At 41.8% G+C, this 18,945-nt stretch overlaps 7 protein-coding genes across 7 annotated transcripts; 2 read left to right on the top strand and 5 right to left on the bottom strand.

Annotated features, from left to right (window-relative positions):
• Nucleotides 1–1,690: 1,690 nt before the first annotated feature.
• Nucleotides 1,691–2,378, bottom strand: LOC113142361 (histone H4). The gene has a single exon (XM_026327367.1). It carries the CDS (start codon nucleotides 2,358–2,360, stop codon nucleotides 2,049–2,051), a length of 312 nt encoding a protein of 103 aa, XP_026183152.1. The 5' UTR covers nucleotides 2,361–2,378; the 3' UTR covers nucleotides 1,691–2,048.
• A 982-nt stretch (nucleotides 2,379–3,360) lies between these two features.
• Nucleotides 3,361–4,658, bottom strand: LOC113142354 (histone H2A-like). Its single transcript, XM_026327359.1, has one exon. The coding sequence runs from the start codon at nucleotides 4,619–4,621 to the stop codon at nucleotides 4,232–4,234; it is 390 nt and encodes a 129-aa protein (XP_026183144.1). The 5' UTR covers nucleotides 4,622–4,658; the 3' UTR covers nucleotides 3,361–4,231.
• A 568-nt stretch (nucleotides 4,659–5,226) lies between these two features.
• Nucleotides 5,227–6,327, bottom strand: LOC113142348 (histone H1-like). Its single transcript, XM_026327353.2, has one exon. The coding sequence runs from the start codon at nucleotides 6,292–6,294 to the stop codon at nucleotides 5,656–5,658; it is 639 nt and encodes a 212-aa protein (XP_026183138.1). The 5' UTR covers nucleotides 6,295–6,327; the 3' UTR covers nucleotides 5,227–5,655.
• A 5,637-nt stretch (nucleotides 6,328–11,964) lies between these two features.
• Nucleotides 11,965–13,065, top strand: LOC113142350 (histone H1-like). The gene has a single exon (XM_026327354.2). The coding sequence runs from the start codon at nucleotides 11,998–12,000 to the stop codon at nucleotides 12,634–12,636; it is 639 nt and encodes a 212-aa protein (XP_026183139.1). The 5' UTR covers nucleotides 11,965–11,997; the 3' UTR covers nucleotides 12,637–13,065.
• A 961-nt stretch (nucleotides 13,066–14,026) lies between these two features.
• Nucleotides 14,027–14,928, top strand: LOC113142352 (histone H3). The gene has a single exon (XM_026327356.2). It carries the CDS (start codon nucleotides 14,106–14,108, stop codon nucleotides 14,514–14,516), a length of 411 nt encoding a protein of 136 aa, XP_026183141.1. The 5' UTR covers nucleotides 14,027–14,105; the 3' UTR covers nucleotides 14,517–14,928.
• Nucleotides 14,929–15,396: 468 nt separating this feature from the next.
• LOC113142363 (histone H4) lies at nucleotides 15,397–16,199 on the bottom strand. The gene has a single exon (XM_026327369.2). It carries the CDS (start codon nucleotides 16,176–16,178, stop codon nucleotides 15,867–15,869), a length of 312 nt encoding a protein of 103 aa, XP_026183154.1. The 5' UTR covers nucleotides 16,179–16,199; the 3' UTR covers nucleotides 15,397–15,866.
• Nucleotides 16,200–18,031: 1,832 nt separating this feature from the next.
• LOC113142359 (histone H2B 1/2) lies at nucleotides 18,032–18,550 on the bottom strand. The gene has a single exon (XM_026327364.2). The coding sequence runs from the start codon at nucleotides 18,533–18,535 to the stop codon at nucleotides 18,161–18,163; it is 375 nt and encodes a 124-aa protein (XP_026183149.1). The 5' UTR covers nucleotides 18,536–18,550; the 3' UTR covers nucleotides 18,032–18,160.
• Between the last annotated feature and the right edge of the window lie 395 nt (nucleotides 18,551–18,945).

Here is an 18,945-nt window from a genome sequence, read left to right on the forward strand (position 1 = left end):
GCTGAGATTCAGACGTGTTGGAAAGAAAAATGTGACCAGAGTTTTCAACAGGGACAGGAGGAGAATACCTTTAGGTACTCAGGTCAGTATATGTGAGGTCCCTCTGAAACTGTTACTGCACTTGTCAGGAAACAACAGCAACAGGTAGATTCATGTCATGACACCAAAACAGACTGTAGGAAAACTGCATGTCTTCAGAGCAGACGATGACAAGGCCTGGCACAGGACCACAGTATTAACACATGACAGAATAATGACAAGCAAACACCTACTGAGCAGGACTTTTTAAGTCACAGGTGAAGTTGTTGTGTTTGGACCCTCCGTGTGGAGTGTGGAGGCGAGCTTCATCACAACATCACCTGACAGTCCAAGTTCAGATTTGACTTGTCCTATTCCATCTACACCCCCTTCGTACACATCAGTCACAGAGTATGCCAGAGATTCCAGTTCTCACCCACAGTTTGAACCCCCATGGGTGTGGCTTGACACTTGCATCAGTGTCATCTGAGTCCATTTCAAAAGCACCCTCTCCATTTTGGACTGTAATCACATCCTGCACACTGATTAGATGACCTTTCTGCACTGGTGGCATTCTGAAATGGAAAAAGGTTAAAAAAATGACATGAAATATGTGAATAATACATATGGGTCTTATATTGTAGTAGATAAAGGGTAGACAGGGTGGTAGACCATGTGTCGAGGGTAGAGATCCAAGTATTATCATTTCAATGCAAATTACTTATACTAAAAGGAACACATGCACACACATTCTACAAACTGCTACTTGGGCAACAATAAAAAATCTCAGGATCATTTAAAAGTTAAAAAACAAAAAACTACAAAGATACAGGAAGTTTCAGATACAACTGCAGATGATGGAGTTTCAAGTACCACATACAATGTATTCCTGTTTAATTATGGTCTAAGCTAAACTAAGTAAAAATGTAACACATTTAGAAGTTAGTTACATCTGACACTTTAAGTTTCTACTACAATTCTTTTCAATTTGTGACCATGTCAGTGTCTTTATGTAACGTGAGGAGCACAGGATATTTTCACTACCACTCTGACATAACAAGCTCTAAATCAAATTTGATGAATGTTTTCCAGCATAACTAAATATGTGTCTAGACTTTGTAATAAACACAAAATATATATATATATATTTAAGGAATTTCACTTACTTGAATCTTGACAAATCCAGTCACGCAAAAAAAGGAGATGAAGTTTTCAGGTAGAGAATATTAAACCAAGTTCATGACCAGACCCATAAACACGTCTTCTATCCCACAGCATTGGGACGACAAACAATAGGGTCCATTAACTATGGAAATATGGTCTTATGGGAAAAAAATCATTTGCAGGTCTTTTGTTAGGAGAAATGTGATGTAATTCAGAAACAGTGTATGTTAAATTACACCAAGATCTAATGATAATGTGCATTTATCAAATTATCTATAATTATTCATTATAGTTATTAAACTAAAACTAAAACAGACAATGTTTTATTCAACATGTGTCCATGTCAATATGATCCAATATTAAATCATTTATAATAATATAACTAAATTATTATAATATAATTTAGGCTGTTTTATAGAATTGGTTTATAATTTTTCAGAGATTTCAGAAAATGACATTTTAACCAAAAGAAAAGTGATGCAGACTCAATCCTGAGGCAAACACAGCATTTTCAACACATTTTTCTTAATTTATTTTAAATAAATTAACTTTCCATTTGGGTCTAAATGATCATTGGGTCAGAAACTCCAACAGTTTAGAAAAGGAGTTTTAAAGAAATCTAATTATATTGATGAGAAAATGTATCAGAGTAACACACGTCACTAAGAGCCATTGAAACATGGTTCATTTTTTCTTTTTAAGATTTAGAAATAAATTAGAGACACACTGAAGTTAACGTGTTTGAGACAAACAGAACTAATTGTTTCTATCTGAGACTTCGTTATTAACATAATAAGGAAGAAGCTCTTGAGGCAGGTGGGTGGCTCTTAAAAGAGCCTTTGGGTTGTTGTAAGTCAGGATCAGGTTTAGCCTCCGAAGCCGTACAGGGTGCGGCCTTGCCTCTTCAGGGCATAGACCACGTCCATGGCGGTGACCGTCTTCCTCTTGGCGTGCTCGGTGTAGGTGACGGCGTCGCGGATCACGTTCTCCAGGAAGACCTTGAGCACCCCACGGGTCTCCTCGTAGATCAGGCCGGAGATACGCTTCACTCCGCCACGGCGAGCCAGACGGCGGATGGCGGGTTTGGTGATTCCCTGGATGTTATCACGGAGAACTTTGCGATGACGCTTGGCGCCTCCTTTACCGAGTCCCTTGCCTCCTTTACCGCGACCACTCATCTTGACTGATTCGTTGTTTCTTCCGAAGAAAAACTGATCAAACGCACCTCGAGAGTCGGGCTTTAAACTGCTCTTGCGGACGTAAAAGAAAACAGTCACACGAAGTCACGCGCCAGTTTTCCGTTTCCGCTCTTCAAGCTAGAAAATGTGCGCCTCTAAATGGCCGGTTAAAATCCTTCAAAATAAAGGTAGCAGCAAATGCAGGTGCTGGTTATTTAAAGTTTTCAAGATATTTGACAAATATTTATAATTATTTATACACAGGCAAGTATGTTTGAGCTATAGCAATGAAAAGATACATTTATTATGACTGTTGTGGCACTATTCTCATTATATGAGAATTATATCCCAATTTGCAGGAAACCTATGGACCATAATTTTACAACCCTCTGTCCTAATTTTGAATTAATTTATTGGTATTTTGACCTGAAGCTGTATCTTGGAAACTGGAGCCAATATACACTCAGGACTTTATTAGTGACTCAATTCTGGTAAAATTTAGCTACTTTCATTTCCAGGGTTTTCACCTTGTGGACCAGTGTTATCTAAACCTGTTTATTCCTATTTAGGGTCACAGGGATCAGCCTAATCCTTCACCATATATTTGTCACATAGAAGAATCAGAAGCAGCTTGAACTGAGTCAATAATAAAGATTACACAACTTTTCAAATCCACTGTGGTCATATCTCAAACAAATGACCATCTCACACGTGTACTTGTCCTAATGCCAGGGCATTTAAAACACTGATTCTTTCTATAACACGAGCTTTATTGAACAATCTGTCAACTCTAAAAACAGGAAGAATGTTTAGACTGTTTCTTCATGGCCCACATTTACTCAACTCACACAAATGCAGCAGTATCAGCAGTTTACCCAGCAGATGTCATCATCGTTGCTGTCAGTACTGACCCATTGTCAACACAGCTGCTTCCTATTGCTTTTGCTTTCCTGTATGAGAAAATTAAATGAAGGCCAAAGTGAAAACACTGCAGCAGCAGTTCACCATCTCTGGAAACACAAACAGGATCCAGATATTTTAATATTACAGGAAACAGCAACACTGCTCAACTACAGGGTAAATGGCAATAATAGATGGGGGTTAGGGGTCTGGAAGACTGGCAGTGTGTCCTTCAGTACAATCATTCCTGAGTTAAAAATAATAAATAAGGTTTTGAATATCAGGTTAAATGTCCGTACACACATCATGGTAATATTATGGGCACTGTGGTGGATACGTAAGGCAGTGCAGTAACATGTAGTGACTACAGAAACTTCACTGTGGAAAGACCAGTTTAATCTACAACCAGGCCTGAGACTGACAGACTTTGTCGAGACAATTGACAGAACCCACATATCAGGGTCAGGAATGGACTTTGTTTAGGTACCTGTGCATATGAGAATCCAGGGGAATGAAGAAACCAGTTTAACTAAACCTGCTTCTCAAAATGAGTTTAGAACAGCTGCTCGACACAGGATCCCAGAACATGTTTCAATTATGAAGAATATTTAAAATATATATATATATATGCTGAGTACAAAATAAGGAAAGTCACATTTTGTAATCCAGAAAACTAGAGAAACATGGAAATGTGGGAGGTTGGAGAAACAACTTTCAATTTGCTCAGTTTAGACAGTTTAAGAAAATAAGAAGCTGCTGGAATGTCAATATTTTCTAGAAACTACAGTGAAAGTTTTGTCTACATTTTAGTCACCATGTTAAATAGTTACTGTTCAGAGAAACAGCACTAAGTGACTTCTGTTACATGTTTATGTGGATTATATCATTAATATCAAACTAATGAAGAACCAGCTCTCAGAGGAAGTGGGTGGCTCTTAAAAGAGCCTTTGAGTTGTGGAAGCAGAGAAAGTTTATTTGCCCTTGACTGGTTTCTCGGTCTTCTTGGGCAGCAGCACGGCCTGGATGTTGGGCAACACGCCGCCCTGAGCGATGGTGACTCCGCCGAGCAGCTTGTTGAGCTCCTCGTCGTTGCGGACGGCCAGCTGCAGGTGGCGGGGGATTATCCTGGTCTTCTTGTTGTCACGGGCGGCGTTGCCAGCCAACTCCAGAATCTCAGCGGTCAGGTACTCCAGCACCGCCGCTAGGTAGACCGGGGCTCCGGCACCGACACGCTCAGCGTAGTTTCCTTTCCTCAGGAGCCTGTGGACACGACCCACGGGGAACTGGAGTCCAGCCCGAGATGAGCGGGTCTTGGCCTTAGCTCTTGCTTTTCCAGCGCCGGTCTTGCCACGTCCAGACATTTTAGCAGAAATTTCAACTTTAGAGAACAAATAACTTTGCTCGATGAAAAAGAAGTGTGCTTCACCAGCCCAGTCCCGGTTTATATAGCTGCTAATAGTCGCTCATTGGTCAGATAGATCTGCAGTGTGGTTGGCCAATCAGAAAAGAGCACGTCATGTGACTACACTAAGTACGAGACTTCCGCTAGAAATAATATGGAACTCGCAAAATAAGACAAGAAAATCACAGTTCTCATACTTTGTGTTCTTGATGTGTTAGTACAATAAAGGAATAAATAAAGAACATTTTTAAAAGGTTAATGATTTGATTCCTGATCTCTTCCTGCAGATCATTTCAGTCTGAAAATAAAAAGCCAGGAAAATATAGAAAAAGTACAACTGAACTGAACTTGAGCTGCTGTTGTATCAAGATACTGAGCAGATATGAGGGAACTGTTGTAAAACACATTGTACATGTATGTAAGTCAGACTGTCCCTGAATAGTCTCTGAATCAGTATGATATGCTAAATACTCTTAATATCTAATCTATATATAATAATGATCATGTATATTATATCACCCATGATATCAGATGTTGAAAGTATAACTCTCCTGTAACCAGTCGTAGGAAACATACATTTTTATTTTAAAACAATCACAAAGCAGAAGAAATTATTAGTTATAAATATACATTATGTTCAAAACGTTACTGCAAAAAACTTCAATGACTGAACTTCAGGTTCAATGTTTGAGAGCAGCGACCACAAAATAATGATGTGGGCTAATAAACATGTACAAATATAAAACTAAAGTATTTATATACAACAAATGTTCTCCAAAGTCCAGCTGCCATAAGTGTGAGAGCAGCAGAATCAAACATGTGGACAACAGAGTCGGTTCCTATAAACCAGGTCATGAGCAGATAATTTCCCTGCACCCAGAAACAAAGACACACCGACTCAGTTGTCTAAAGCAGGAAGGAACCACAGCTCTCAGCTGAACGTTTGGGTGGCTCTTAAAAGAGCCTTTTGACGGGTCAAAGGTCGCCCCACATTTACTTCTTGGCTGGCTTCTTGGCGGCCACCTTCTTGGCTTTAGGGGCTTTGGAAGCTTTGGGCTTGGCCACCTTCTTAGCAGCCTTCTTGGGAGTAGCCGCTTTCTTGGTCACCTTCTTCGGGCTCTTGGCGGCCTTCTTAGCCGCCGGCTTCTTGGCGGCAGCGGGCTTCTTCGCCTTCTTCGGGGTCGTCTTGGCTGCTTTGGGTTTCTTGGCGGCCGCGGGCTTCTTGGCGGCTGCCGGCTTCTTAGCCTCGGTGGCTTTCTTCGCGGCCGGCTTCTTGGGCTTGGCGGCGGGCTTCTTCGCTACTGTCTTCGGCTTCTCGGCGGCCTTGCTCGCCTTGAAAGAGCCAGAGGCTCCGGTGCCCTTGGTCTGGACCAGAGAGCCTTTCTCCACCAGGGTCTTGATGGCGCGACGGATGTGGGTGCTGTTGTGCTCCACATCGTAGCCCTGAGATGCCAGCGCCTTCTTCAGAGCCACGTAAGAAACGCCTTTCCGCTCCTTGGAAGCCGCCACCGCTTTCAGGATCAGCTCGCTGGCGCCGGGTCCAGACTTTTTGCTCGCCTTGCTCGACTTCTTCTTCGCCGCCTTGGCGGGAGCTGCCGGGGCCGCGGCTGGTTCTGGAGCGACTTCTGCCATCGTTGTGTCGTACTAAGTGCGTCCGCTAGTCGGTCAGACTGATGCCGAGCTCCCCGCACCCACAGGAACTTAAACACACCATGAGAACCGTGGAGACTCAACCCCGCCTGCTGCCCCGCTCTGCTGCTGCAACTCGCTGCCACTTGTGTTTTCTCTTCGCACAAAAACGCCTAAAATTCACATTTACCGGGAGCGATGAGGTGAAAACCTCCATCGACCCGACGGAGAACAAGTTTCTCTTCACGTGGGAGCTACGTAAACCAAAATACTTTCCTGCATTTTGTTTGTGAAGCGTTCAAACCTGCCTTGTCTGCGGTCGAGTGAGGCGCCGCTCCGTGTCTTTTCCTTGTGATTTTTCTCCTAAATGCTTCAAAAAACTTCAGAAGCTCGATTAAAGGACTTTTACAGAGAGATGAGATGTTCATTCACAGATCTGATGTAAAAACCTTCGACTTTTCTGGGTATTTTTTTAATAAACACAACTTATTTTGCTGTTTGCAAACACACTCATGTTGATGGAAGCCAGTGCCTGATTTAATGTCCTGACACAGTGAGTCTGCTGCTTAAGCTCAGTAGTTCTTTAGAAACTTATAGAATTAGACTGAGACCTTAATTATAACAACCTGACAACTGCTCCACATTTAGTTTTATCACATAGTCCCCAGCTGTGCCCAAACTCACAGTGTCAACATTAGACACCAGTTTATGAAGCTGTTTTCCTGCTCACTGCCTTATGTTGGATTTTTAAGCTGCTCAGGACATAAAGAACATACTCAGGTATTTGAAAACACAATACAACATATTTGGATAATGGAACATGAAACCTGGTCGTTTAAATAAACACTATAGACAACAACAGTTCAGTTGGTACAGTTTCCAAAAGAAAGGGATTAAATAAAAGAGCTAACTCACAATAAAATGGCAGAAAACTATGAACATAACAGCGTGTTCATCCATCCATCCATCATCTAGACCCCCTTAGTCCTAACCTCCGTGCTGCCCCCAGCGTGTTCAACAGTGGGCGAATCGTGGCAAAGAGCCACAGGGGCAGAGGATCCCAGCCCACATGGTAATTCCCAGCTTAAAGTGCTGAGAGGGAACACACTTCATGTTGAAGCTTGGTGGCTCCTACTAAGACGTTTCCTACACTTTGACTGGAAGAAACAATTGAGTCATTCTGTAATTCATATGCTTTCTCAGTAAAATCATATTCCCTCAGTGTATTTGATCTGCTGGTTGTCAGTTGTGTCAGTTATGTTATGGACCAATGATGTACATTGATGATTATTTTTTTATTTTGGTCAGACCACAAATATTTTTTTACAATAAATCTACTTTATAGTTGATTTATGCATTTTAAAGGATGTTAAGAAAAAGTCCAACCTGTGAATATATAATGTAACTTCAGAAACTCCATGTTAGATACTTGAAATGTGAAAGACTCCTGTGCTGTTGTCAACAATAAAAGACACAGCTGACTGGACACACTATTAATCACCAGCACAGTCTTTACTTTGAGGGAGAAATGCAATTCAGAATTTTAAAATGACTAAATTAGTACAGAATAAAACTCATATTTTACATTTAAACCCAAGTTAGGAAAACATTAGAGGAACTAGCTTTTCATTTAGTGCAGGGATGCTTGAGGGCCATTGCCCTGCTTGTTTTCCAACTATCCCTGCCTGCTACTGACCTGCATCAGGTGTGTTCTCAGCACATGGAGAAGTGACTAGTGACTTGCCATGGGCTCATGGGTAAGAAGTATAGCCTGCCAATTTCACAGAATATGCTTTGCAGACTAATTACTGCATGTCTAACAATTTCTAGACTGCGAACAAACATTTTTAATTAATTTGATAAAAAAAAAAAAATCAAATGGATGGAGAAAAATGGATGATGGTAACGTAGTTTTGGGACAAACCAATTTGAGCTGCAGGGACGAGAGTTTCTTAGTAACTTTTGTTTACATTAACATATTAAGGTATTTCCTTAATTTATTTCAATTCTTTACTATTTAATTAGTATTTTAAAATAAATAGAAAAATTGATAATGTTGACTTTAAAACAGGATGTATTCTAAAAACAAGACTCACTCAACTGAATAAACCAAATCTGACAGTCTAGGACCCTAATGGTGATTCAAGCTAATTGAAACGTATCTTGCACAGAATGTTTGTGTCATGTGGGAGAGTATTTTCTTTAAATGGGAAAATACAATATTTTATTAAAGAAAACTGTTAGAAGAGGTATAATTATTATAAGTGGACATGAAATGTACCCCAAATGATAGAATTACCCAGTTATGATAGACCAGATTATAAACCAGCTTGTTCATAGTCAGATTCCGTTTTACACAGTTAGAGGAGCAGGGCTGGGATTAGGTTTCAGACTTCAGTGGGATAGGATTTCAAAGTTGTTCGCTGAGGTATTGGCAATAACAGTCGAGTTATCTAACTTCAACAAAGTCTCAAATCATTAAAATATTTTCTCATTGTTATAAAATAATATGGGTCCTCACATATGACAGTCTCTTTCCAGCAGCAGGTTGTTGGTCTGAACCCAGGTGGACCCGGGGTCTTGCGGTGTGGAGTCTGCATGTTGTCCCTGTGTCTGTGTGGGTTTTCTCCTCCCACAGTCCAAACACATGCAGGTCAGGATTTGAGTCTGAACCCAGGTGGACCCGGGGCCTTTCTGTGTGGAGTCTGCATGTTGTCCCTGTGTCTGTGTGGGTTTTCTCCTCCCACAGTCCAGACACATGCAGGTCAGGATTAGGGTCTGAACCCAGGTGGACCCGGGGCCTTTCTGTGTGGAGTCTGCATGTTGTCCCTGTGTCTGTGTGGGTTTTCTCCTCCCACAGTCCAGACACATGCAGGTCAGGATTAGGGTCTGAACCCAGGTGGACCCGGGGCCTTTCTGTGTGGAGTCTGCATGTTGTCCCTGTGTCTGTGTGGGTTTTCTCCTCCCACAGTCCAAACACATGCAGGTCAGGATTAGGGTCTGAACCCAGGTGGACCCGGGGCCTTTCTGTGTGGAGTCTGCATGTTGTCCCTGTGTCTGTGTGGGTTTTCTCCTCCCATAGTCCAAACACATGCAGGTCAGGTTTAGGGTCTGAACCCAGGTGGACCCGGGGCCTTTCTGTGTGGAGTCTGCATGTTGTCCCTGTGTCTGTGTGGGTTTTCTCCTCCCATAGTCCAAACACATGCAGGTCAGGTTTAGGGTCTGAACCCAGGTGGACCCAGTGGTGTGACTCATGTAATCAAACTACACTCAGTTAACAATAATGACAAGTGAGAGTTTTCACAGTTTCTTTCCATTTATGGAAACATTAAAAGTCAAAATTACAATCTTTAATTTACAAAAGTATTGCAAGGACAGATCAGTGTCTGACTGATTCATCATAAGAACCATCATATCAGTAAAACTAAATTATTTGCTTCTGTCTGAGATTTGTATCTGCAGCTCCTGGAAATGAATGTGCTATGATCACGTTTCGGTATGAACTGTATGAATGAGGAAATGACACAGCCTGTCTGACTGCAGACTGACAGGAAGGAGGAGACACAGAAAGTCAGAGCTTTTTCAAAAAAATCTGTGCGTGAGCAGTTTTTCCCACACAGTAACTGACTTAGAGTTTAAATGATTTCTGCTTCGGGAACAGAAAACTAAACTACTCTGAGTTTCTACTAAACTTAAACTTACTTTCTGAAGTACCTCACAGGTAGAGCTGATGTTGTTGAACTACATTCTTTGTCTCTGTTTTTAAATCAGCCCTATCAAGTTAATCAGCCAATGAGAGTTACTGGAAATGTTGTTGTACAAGAAAGTCACATTTACCTGACAGGTTGTCATTATGACTACATAGTAATTATGAGTACATTATGAGTACACTATGAGTACACTGAGTACATTATGGGTACACTATGAGTACACTATGAGTACATTATGAGTACATTATGAGTACACTGAGTACACTATGAGGACATTATGAGTACATTATGAGTACACTGAGTACATTATGAGTACACTATGAGTACATTATGAGTACATTATGAGTACACTGAGTACACTATGAGTACATTATGAGTACATTATGAGTACACTGAGTACATTATGAGTACACTATGAGTACATTATGAGTACACTCTGAGTACATTATGAGTACACTATGAGTACACTATGAGTACATTATGAGTACACTATGAGTACACTATGAGTACATTATGAGTACACTATGAGTACACTATGACTACACTGTGAGTACACTATGAGTACACTGTGAGTACATTGAGTACACTATGAGTACACTGAGTACACTATGAGTACACTATGAGTACATTATGAGTACACTATGAGTACACTATGACTACACTGTGAGTACACTATGAGTACACTGTGAGTACATTGAGTACACTATGAGTACATTATGAGTACACTATGAGTACATTATGAGTACACTATGAGTACACTATGAGTACATTGAGTACATTATGAGTACATTATGAGTACACTATGAGTACATTATGAGTATATAGGAGCAGTAAGCAGGAGTCTAACTTTCACTTTATTATGTTATTAACATTTTGGATTCACTTCATTTGGACTAAAACATGTATGAAGAAGTTGCAGGTGTAAATATACAACATTTAGTTATGGTTCTAAAGAGGTTGAGGTGTATTAGTGATCCAAACACAGAACTGCAACTTGTTCATTTCACAGATAATAATTTGATATAACCTAAATAAGCTTCAGTATAATAATATAATATATATAATATTCACCCTATATGGGCATAATCAATCTATATTTATCCATCAATCAATTTTCTACTTTATTCACATCAAACCACAGTTGTGGATATTAAAAATGAGGTGATCATGTTTTCTCCATGGTTTAATAAAATATACTCAGAAAATACAAAAGCATCATCACAAATACTACTACTGCTACTGCAGTATTACTAATTAAAAAGTGATGATGATAATCTTCAATGGTACAAGGGCTTTGGGCCACACCAGCAACTTACTGGATTTACCATCATTGGAACAGATGAGCAGAGAAACTGAACAGATCCATAAAAATATGTGTTTGTTTTAAAGACAAATAAATAGTTTGAAAGTGTCTTTGTGTAAAAGTAACTGAAGTAGAAAAACACACACGTGAAACACAGTCAGCATCAGCCACAGCAGCAACTTTTGAGTGTGTTTGCAGACATGAAACTAATCTCTATTTAAAAGCAAACACACACCAGGATCTGACTGTTTTTACTTGGAGTCTCTGACTAAACATCTTTTCTCAACATCTCATTAGTTTAACTGGCGGTCGGATGTTTGTTAAAGGATTTATGAGAGAAATTACAAAGAAAAGTCACTCAGCGACGCCTCACACGGGAGCAGGTGTTGGAGGTTTCGAGGCTTCCCAACCAAAATTAAAAAACCTTTAATTCTTTATTTGACACCCACGTGAAGAGAAACTTGTTCTCCGTCGGGTCGATGGAGGTTTTCACCTCATCGCTCCCGGTAAATGTGAATTTTAGGCGTTTTTGTGCGAAGAGAAAACACAAGTGGCAGCGAGTTGCAGCAGCAGAGCGGGGCAGCAGGCGGGGTTGAGTCTCCACGGTTCTCATGGTGTGTTTAAGTTCCTGTGGGTGCGGGGAGCTCGGCATCAGTCTGACCGACTAGCGGACGCACTTAGTACGACACAACGATGGCAGAAGTCGCTCCAGAACCAGCCGCGGCCCCGGCAGCTCCCGCCAAGGCGGCGAAGAAGAAGTCGAGCAAGGCGAGCAAAAAGTCTGGACCCGGCGCCAGCGAGCTGATCCTGAAAGCGGTGGCGGCTTCCAAGGAGCGGAAAGGCGTTTCTTACGTGGCTCTGAAGAAGGCGCTGGCATCTCAGGGCTACGATGTGGAGCACAACAGCACCCACATCCGTCGCGCCATCAAGACCCTGGTGGAGAAAGGCTCTCTGGTCCAGACCAAGGGCACCGGAGCCTCTGGCTCTTTCAAGGCGAGCAAGGCCGCCGAGAAGCCGAAGACAGTAGCGAAGAAGCCCGCCGCCAAGCCCAAGAAGCCGGCCGCGAAGAAAGCCACCGAGGCTAAGAAGCCGGCAGCCGCCAAGAAGCCCGCGGCCGCCAAGAAACCCAAAGCAGCCAAGACGACCCCGAAGAAGGCGAAGAAGCCCGCTGCCGCCAAGAAGCCGGCGGCTAAGAAGGCCGCCAAGAGCCCGAAGAAGGTGACCAAGAAAGCGGCTACTCCCAAGAAGGCTGCTAAGAAGGTGGCCAAGCCCAAAGCTTCCAAAGCCCCTAAAGCCAAGAAGGTGGCCGCCAAGAAGCCAGCCAAGAAGTAAATGTGGGGCGACCTTTGACCCGTCAAAAGGCTCTTTTAAGAGCCACCCAAACGTTCAGCTGAGAGCTGTGGTTCCTTCCTGCTTTAGACAACTGAGTCGGTGTGTCTTTGTTTCTGGGTGCAGGGAAATTATCTGCTCATGACCTGGTTTATAGGAACCGACTCTGTTGTCCACATGTTTGATTCTGCTGCTCTCACACTTATGGCAGCTGGACTTTGGAGAACATTTGTTGTATATAAATACTTTAGTTTTATATTTGTACATGTTTATTAGCCCACATCATTATTTTGTGGTCGCTGCTCTCAAACATTGAACCTGAAGTTCAGTCATTGAAGTTTTTTGCAGTAACGTTTTGAACATAATGTATATTTATAACTAATAATTTCTTCTGCTTTGTGATTGTTTTAAAATAAAAATGTATGTTTCCTACGACTGGTTACAGGAGAGTTATACTTTCAACATCTGATATCATGGGTGATATAATATACATGATCATTATTATATATAGATTAGATATTAAGAGTATTTAGCATATCATACTGATTCAGAGACTATTCAGGGACAGTCTGACTTACATACATGTACAATGTGTTTTACAACAGTTCCCTCATATCTGCTCAGTATCTTGATACAACAGCAGCTCAAGTTCAGTTCAGTTGTACTTTTTCTATATTTTCCTGGCTTTTTATTTTCAGACTGAAATGATCTGCAGGAAGAGATCAGGAATCAAATCATTAACCTTTTAAAAATGTTCTTTATTTATTCCTTTATTGTACTAAAACATCAAGAACACAAAGTATGAGAACTGTGATTTTCTTGTCTTAGTTTCAGAATATGTTTCTCATTGTTTGTTTTTGTTGTAATTACAGGTGATATCTATGAAATTATCTAGTTTATTACCTAGTTTATTAAAAATGCATTTGCTGCCTATTCAGTTAATTTGAAGTATAAACTGCTGTTTGTCCATGAGCTGCCCTGAGCCCAGTTATTCCACTTTATGCAAAACATATTTAACAGTTTTTACTCAGTTCTGCATAAATCCAGTCATCACAGTTTAGAATCAGATTTGTACTGTGGTTTGCATCTACAGCAAAATAGTGTTTAAACTATTTAGAAATGACAGCAGATGTTTGTTTAGTGAGTCTGGTTTGCCATGACACAAACTAAAGCCAGTACTTGTATATACAGTGAGCAGTTACTGTAGTATCCAGATACACAGTCTTGATATCTTTTCATATGTGTGGTCAACTTTTCATTAATTAAAACAGACTTTTGTCACAGGCCTGAAGTTCAGTCCTTTAAGATTTTTTTAAATTTCTTTGATCCAATAGATGAACTGTTGATCACGTGGATACGTTGGACCAATCAGCATCGTCAGCCCTCCCGCTCTGGCTATATAAAGGTTACACTTCAACCAAATCCTCCGTCACTTTTCTTGAAAACATAGAGAAGGTTTGTATTTTGCTACCATGGCCCGAACCAAGCAGACCGCCCGTAAATCCACCGGAGGCAAAGCCCCCAGGAAGCAGCTGGCCACCAAGGCTGCCCGTAAAAGCGCTCCCGCCACCGGCGGAGTGAAGAAGCCCCACCGTTACAGGCCCGGTACCGTGGCTCTGCGAGAGATCCGCCGTTACCAGAAATCCACCGAGCTGCTGATCCGCAAGCTGCCCTTCCAGCGCCTGGTCAGGGAGATCGCTCAGGACTTCAAGACCGACCTGCGCTTCCAGAGCTCGGCCGTCATGGCTCTGCAGGAGGCCAGCGAGGCTTACCTGGTGGGCCTGTTCGAGGACACCAACCTGTGCGCCATCCACGCCAAGAGGGTCACCATCATGCCCAAAGACATCCAGCTGGCCCGACGCATCCGCGGAGAGAGAGCTTAGACTCCCCCGCGCTCAGTCAGCACCCAAAGGCTCTTTTAAGAGCCACTCACTCAGCTGAGAACAGTTTCCCTTGTATTTCATGGACGCGACAGTTTTTAGTCTCATGTTTCAAAGCCTGAACATATAAGCGATGTTTTCCCTCCTGAAGGAAAGTACACTGAAAATTGGGTCCGTGTCTGACTCACCCGGAAACAAAACAGCCAAAGAAGAAAAAGCTGACCCCCAAAGATTTGATTTGATTGGGTGAAATGAGATGTCACTCAAATTGTAACCAATGAGAGTCTTAACAGCACTCTGGGTGTTTCCATTGAGAATTGTGTTTATGCTGTTAATATATTGATTAGTTGATTATAAATATAGTTTGTCTGGACACTTGGTGTCAATAAACCAGTCCCCAACCTGGACATTTTTATTCCTGTTCACAAAGCTGATGTTTCAAACAGCTGCAGTGTCATATTTACTGTCAAGTTCACCTCATCAAATGCTCCTGTCTCTCCCAGGCAGGTATTGCAGTAAAATGAGAAAGGTGGTGGTGAGGACAGGGACAGTGAAAGTACCAGTACACATTTTTACCAGTTTTCAGTCCAACGTGTTTAACTGTTGACAGATATTTACACTATTAAACATTTTCAGTTGCTGCTTCCTGTAGCCCACCGGAAGTGAAGTGAATTAGTGATATGGATTTGACTTTTCCTTAACTGTTCTACTGCAGAGCAGGAACATTATTCCTGGTATTTCTTTTTTTAGTTTTCATTGTTTAGTTTGATGTGATTTACCTGAAGTTTTTATTTCCCACCTCATTCTGCCTGAACTGAAATACTAAAATACTTGGAATTGGAATTTATGTCCTAAACGTTTAGACAAATCTGTTTAGACAACGTTTGTCATATTTGGTTTAATGTTGATGTCAGATCCTGATACATTTGCTTTTCTTTCTGCTGGTTTGTCCACAAACTCGGGTAAAAGAGCAGAGTGTAAATACAGTTGTTGCAAACACTACGTGGGATCAATCAATGAAAATATCAGTTTATACCAGAAGTTTCTAATATGTGAGATTCAGAAACACATGTATAAAAAGCTGCACATTATGCACAAATGTGGATTTTGCCATATGTCAGAATCTATATGGACATATTTAAGATAATTTAACATTTTCAGGTTGTTCGTGTTCAAAGGAACCAAACACACTTTACATTACAGTTCACATTATTCTGTCACAACATAACATTAAACTTACAGCCGGAATCACACAAACAGACTTCATTAATACGAAAGAATAAGGAAGAAGCTCTTGAGGCAGGTGGGTGGCTCTTAAAAGAGCCTTTGGGTTGTTGTAAGTCAGGATCAGGTTTAGCCTCCGAAGCCGTACAGGGTGCGGCCTTGCCTCTTCAGGGCATAGACCACGTCCATGGCGGTGACCGTCTTTCTCTTGGCGTGCTCGGTGTAGGTGACGGCGTCGCGGATCACATTCTCCAGGAAGACTTTGAGCACCCCGCGAGTCTCCTCGTAGATCAGGCCGGAGATACGCTTCACTCCGCCACGGCGAGCCAGACGGCGGATGGCGGGTTTGGTGATTCCCTGGATGTTATCACGGAGAACTTTGCGATGACGCTTGGCGCCTCCTTTGCCGAGTCCCTTGCCTCCTTTACCGCGACCACTCATCTTGACTGATTGGTTTCTGTCGTAACGAAACTGACGTCGAGTTCATTGTGAGCGTCGTTATTTCAATCCAATCTGCGGACGTATTTGAGGACTATAGTGGCAGTGGGCGGTGCCATTTCCTTTCTAAGTGAAACCGGTAACCCTGTGTTTTTACAATAAAACAGCTACTTCACTAAAATGGGTTTCATTTCTTTTATTTATCCACTAAACAATTTCTGTCTTTTATCACATCAGGCTCTGGTCGAGCTCCATGATACAAGCACACACAGTTAAAGATGAAAAACACATGCAGCTGTAGTTATTCAAACTATTGTGTCATTTTCAGTCAGTTTCTTTGGTGCTGGAGGTCTGAGGGGTCTTTCCTTCCTGCTGTCAGACTCTACAATGATCAGACTGACACTGTACATTTGTCATCGTTTGAACAGTCTATTCACGTCGTCTTTGATGGAGAGGGGTGTGAGGGGTTGGGGGGTGTGGAGGTGTTTATCTATAGAATAAAAAAATAATTCCTAGTTAGAACATAGCTTAAAATAATATGCATTCCAAAAATATTCTAATCAAGACACATGCTGTAAAGTAATAAAACAGAATATGTAGTAGTTTATAGATATATAAACATCTTGTTTTTACTGCTTTTAATAAATCAACACTAAACAGAATTCAGATGGAGCAAAATGCGGCAGCGAGGCTTCTAACAGGAACCGGTAGAAGAGAACACATCACGAGGGCAGTCGTGGCCTAATGGATAGGGAGTCGGACTTGTAACCTGAAAATTGCGGCAGGCAGGAATTGTCGGTGGCGCAGAGTTAATAGCCAGCGCCCTGTCCACCTTCAATACCACAACTGAGGTGAGACCCCTGAGCAAGGCACCAGACCCCCCCAACTGCAAGTGGGCACCCACTGCTCCGGGTGTGTGTTCACTGCTGTATGAGTGTGTCTGTGCACTTTGGAATTAGGTTAAAATTCCGAGTATGGGTCACCATACATAGCCATATAAGTCACTTTCACTTATGACTTCAAGTCATACCCTGCAGTAGTCTTTGTCAATTTTAATATTTTAGAGCGTTACATAATCAGGCCCCTGAGTATATCACTGACCTCTTGACCCCTTACGCTTTAAACCAAATAATTCGCTCCTCCAGTCAAAATCTCTTTATGGTCCCAAAAATCAGATTTAAATCCAGAGACCTGTTGTTTCAGGTTGTAGCTCCCAGACTCCTGAAAAAGGAAATTTTGTTGTTTTTACCTCAGAAGTTTTAACTATGTGACAAAGACCTATGGTACAAATGCTCTAAACTCCTTTATACTTTGCAAATTATTAAAATAAAAGTGGATATAAAATATTCTCATCTAGAGAAAGTCAGGATATGTTTGTTAAATCACTTTATTTAAACACATTGCTGTAAACTCACCTACATGGTCATTAATACTGTTAATTTATTACCATGGTTCTACTTTACCTTGCACTGCTATTGTACAAAGCTTATATTTTTATTTCTATATATATATCTATAAATTATTTCCTCTATACATAGCACACATACTGAGTGTTTATATAATTTACAGCTCATTATTTTGACTTGGCATTCACTGTGGACACCAAAGAAAGAATTTCACTGTACAGGGAAACATGATACTGTGAATGACACAAACACATTAAAGCTAATTTATGATTTCCAACTTTTACCCCCATAACTTCTGTTCTAAGTGTTTCTGGAACTCAAAGTTTATTGATGTGTAGCTGTGGGATTGAGTTGAGCCAAAGCTGAAGTCAGTTCATGGTAAAGACATAATTGTAGCAACATGTATATATGAGGTTCTGTCCAAGTTGGTGATACAGTGAAAGTGCAGTAAGAGACTTAGTGACGCTGTGAATGTGAAGCCCGTTGTTGACAGGAAGACATGGAGGAAAGTTTGCTTCAGCAGAAACAGTGGGTGGCTCTTAAAAGAGCCTTTGGGTGGATGCTGACAGCAGCAGCAGTTTACTTGGAGCTGGTATACTTGGTCACGGCCTTGGTGCCCTCGGACACGGCGTGTTTAGCCAGCTCGCCGGGCAGCAGCAGGCGGACGGCGGTCTGGATCTCCCTGGACGTGATGGTGGAGCGCTTGTTGTAGTGCGCCAGGCGGGAAGCCTCCCCGGCGATCCTCTCGAAGATGTCGCTGACAAAAGAGTTCATGATGCTCATGGCCTTGGAGGAGATCCCGGTGTCGGGGTGGACCTGCTTCAGCACCTTGTACACGTAGATGGCATAGCTCTCCTTCCTGGTCTTTCTCTTCTTCTTGCCGGTCTTACTGGCCGTCTTGGTCACGGCTTTCTTGGAGCCCTTCTTGGGAGCGGACTTGGCTGGTTCAGGCATCGTGCTAGACTCGTTTGTCTCAGACGAATGTGAGGAAAAGTAGCTGAGCCTGCTCCTCTTCAATCTCCCGTATGCTAATAAAGCTGCGCCGTCGCGCTTCCCCCATTGGCTGCTTGTCGGAGCGTCCAACTGTAAATGCACGCGGAAGTCTCAGCACACGTGACTTCACCGTCACCCCAGACAGACTTGGTACAGAAAATACAGGATTACTTATTAAATGACTGATCGACTTTAATTTGATAATTCATTCTGGACCTTTAGCACATTAACTTGATGTTAATGACACCTTTCAATATTTAATATTTAAAAAGATCACTTTTTATTTATCAGAGGACAGGTCTTCATAACTCCACAGACGTGTCTTAGTTTAGATAATACATTATTAATACATGATAATTCATTCTGGACCT

The sequence above is a fragment of the Mastacembelus armatus genome, chromosome 23 (genome assembly GCF_900324485.2).
Source record: "Mastacembelus armatus chromosome 23, fMasArm1.2, whole genome shotgun sequence".
NCBI lineage: Eukaryota > Metazoa > Chordata > Actinopteri > Synbranchiformes > Mastacembelidae > Mastacembelus > Mastacembelus armatus.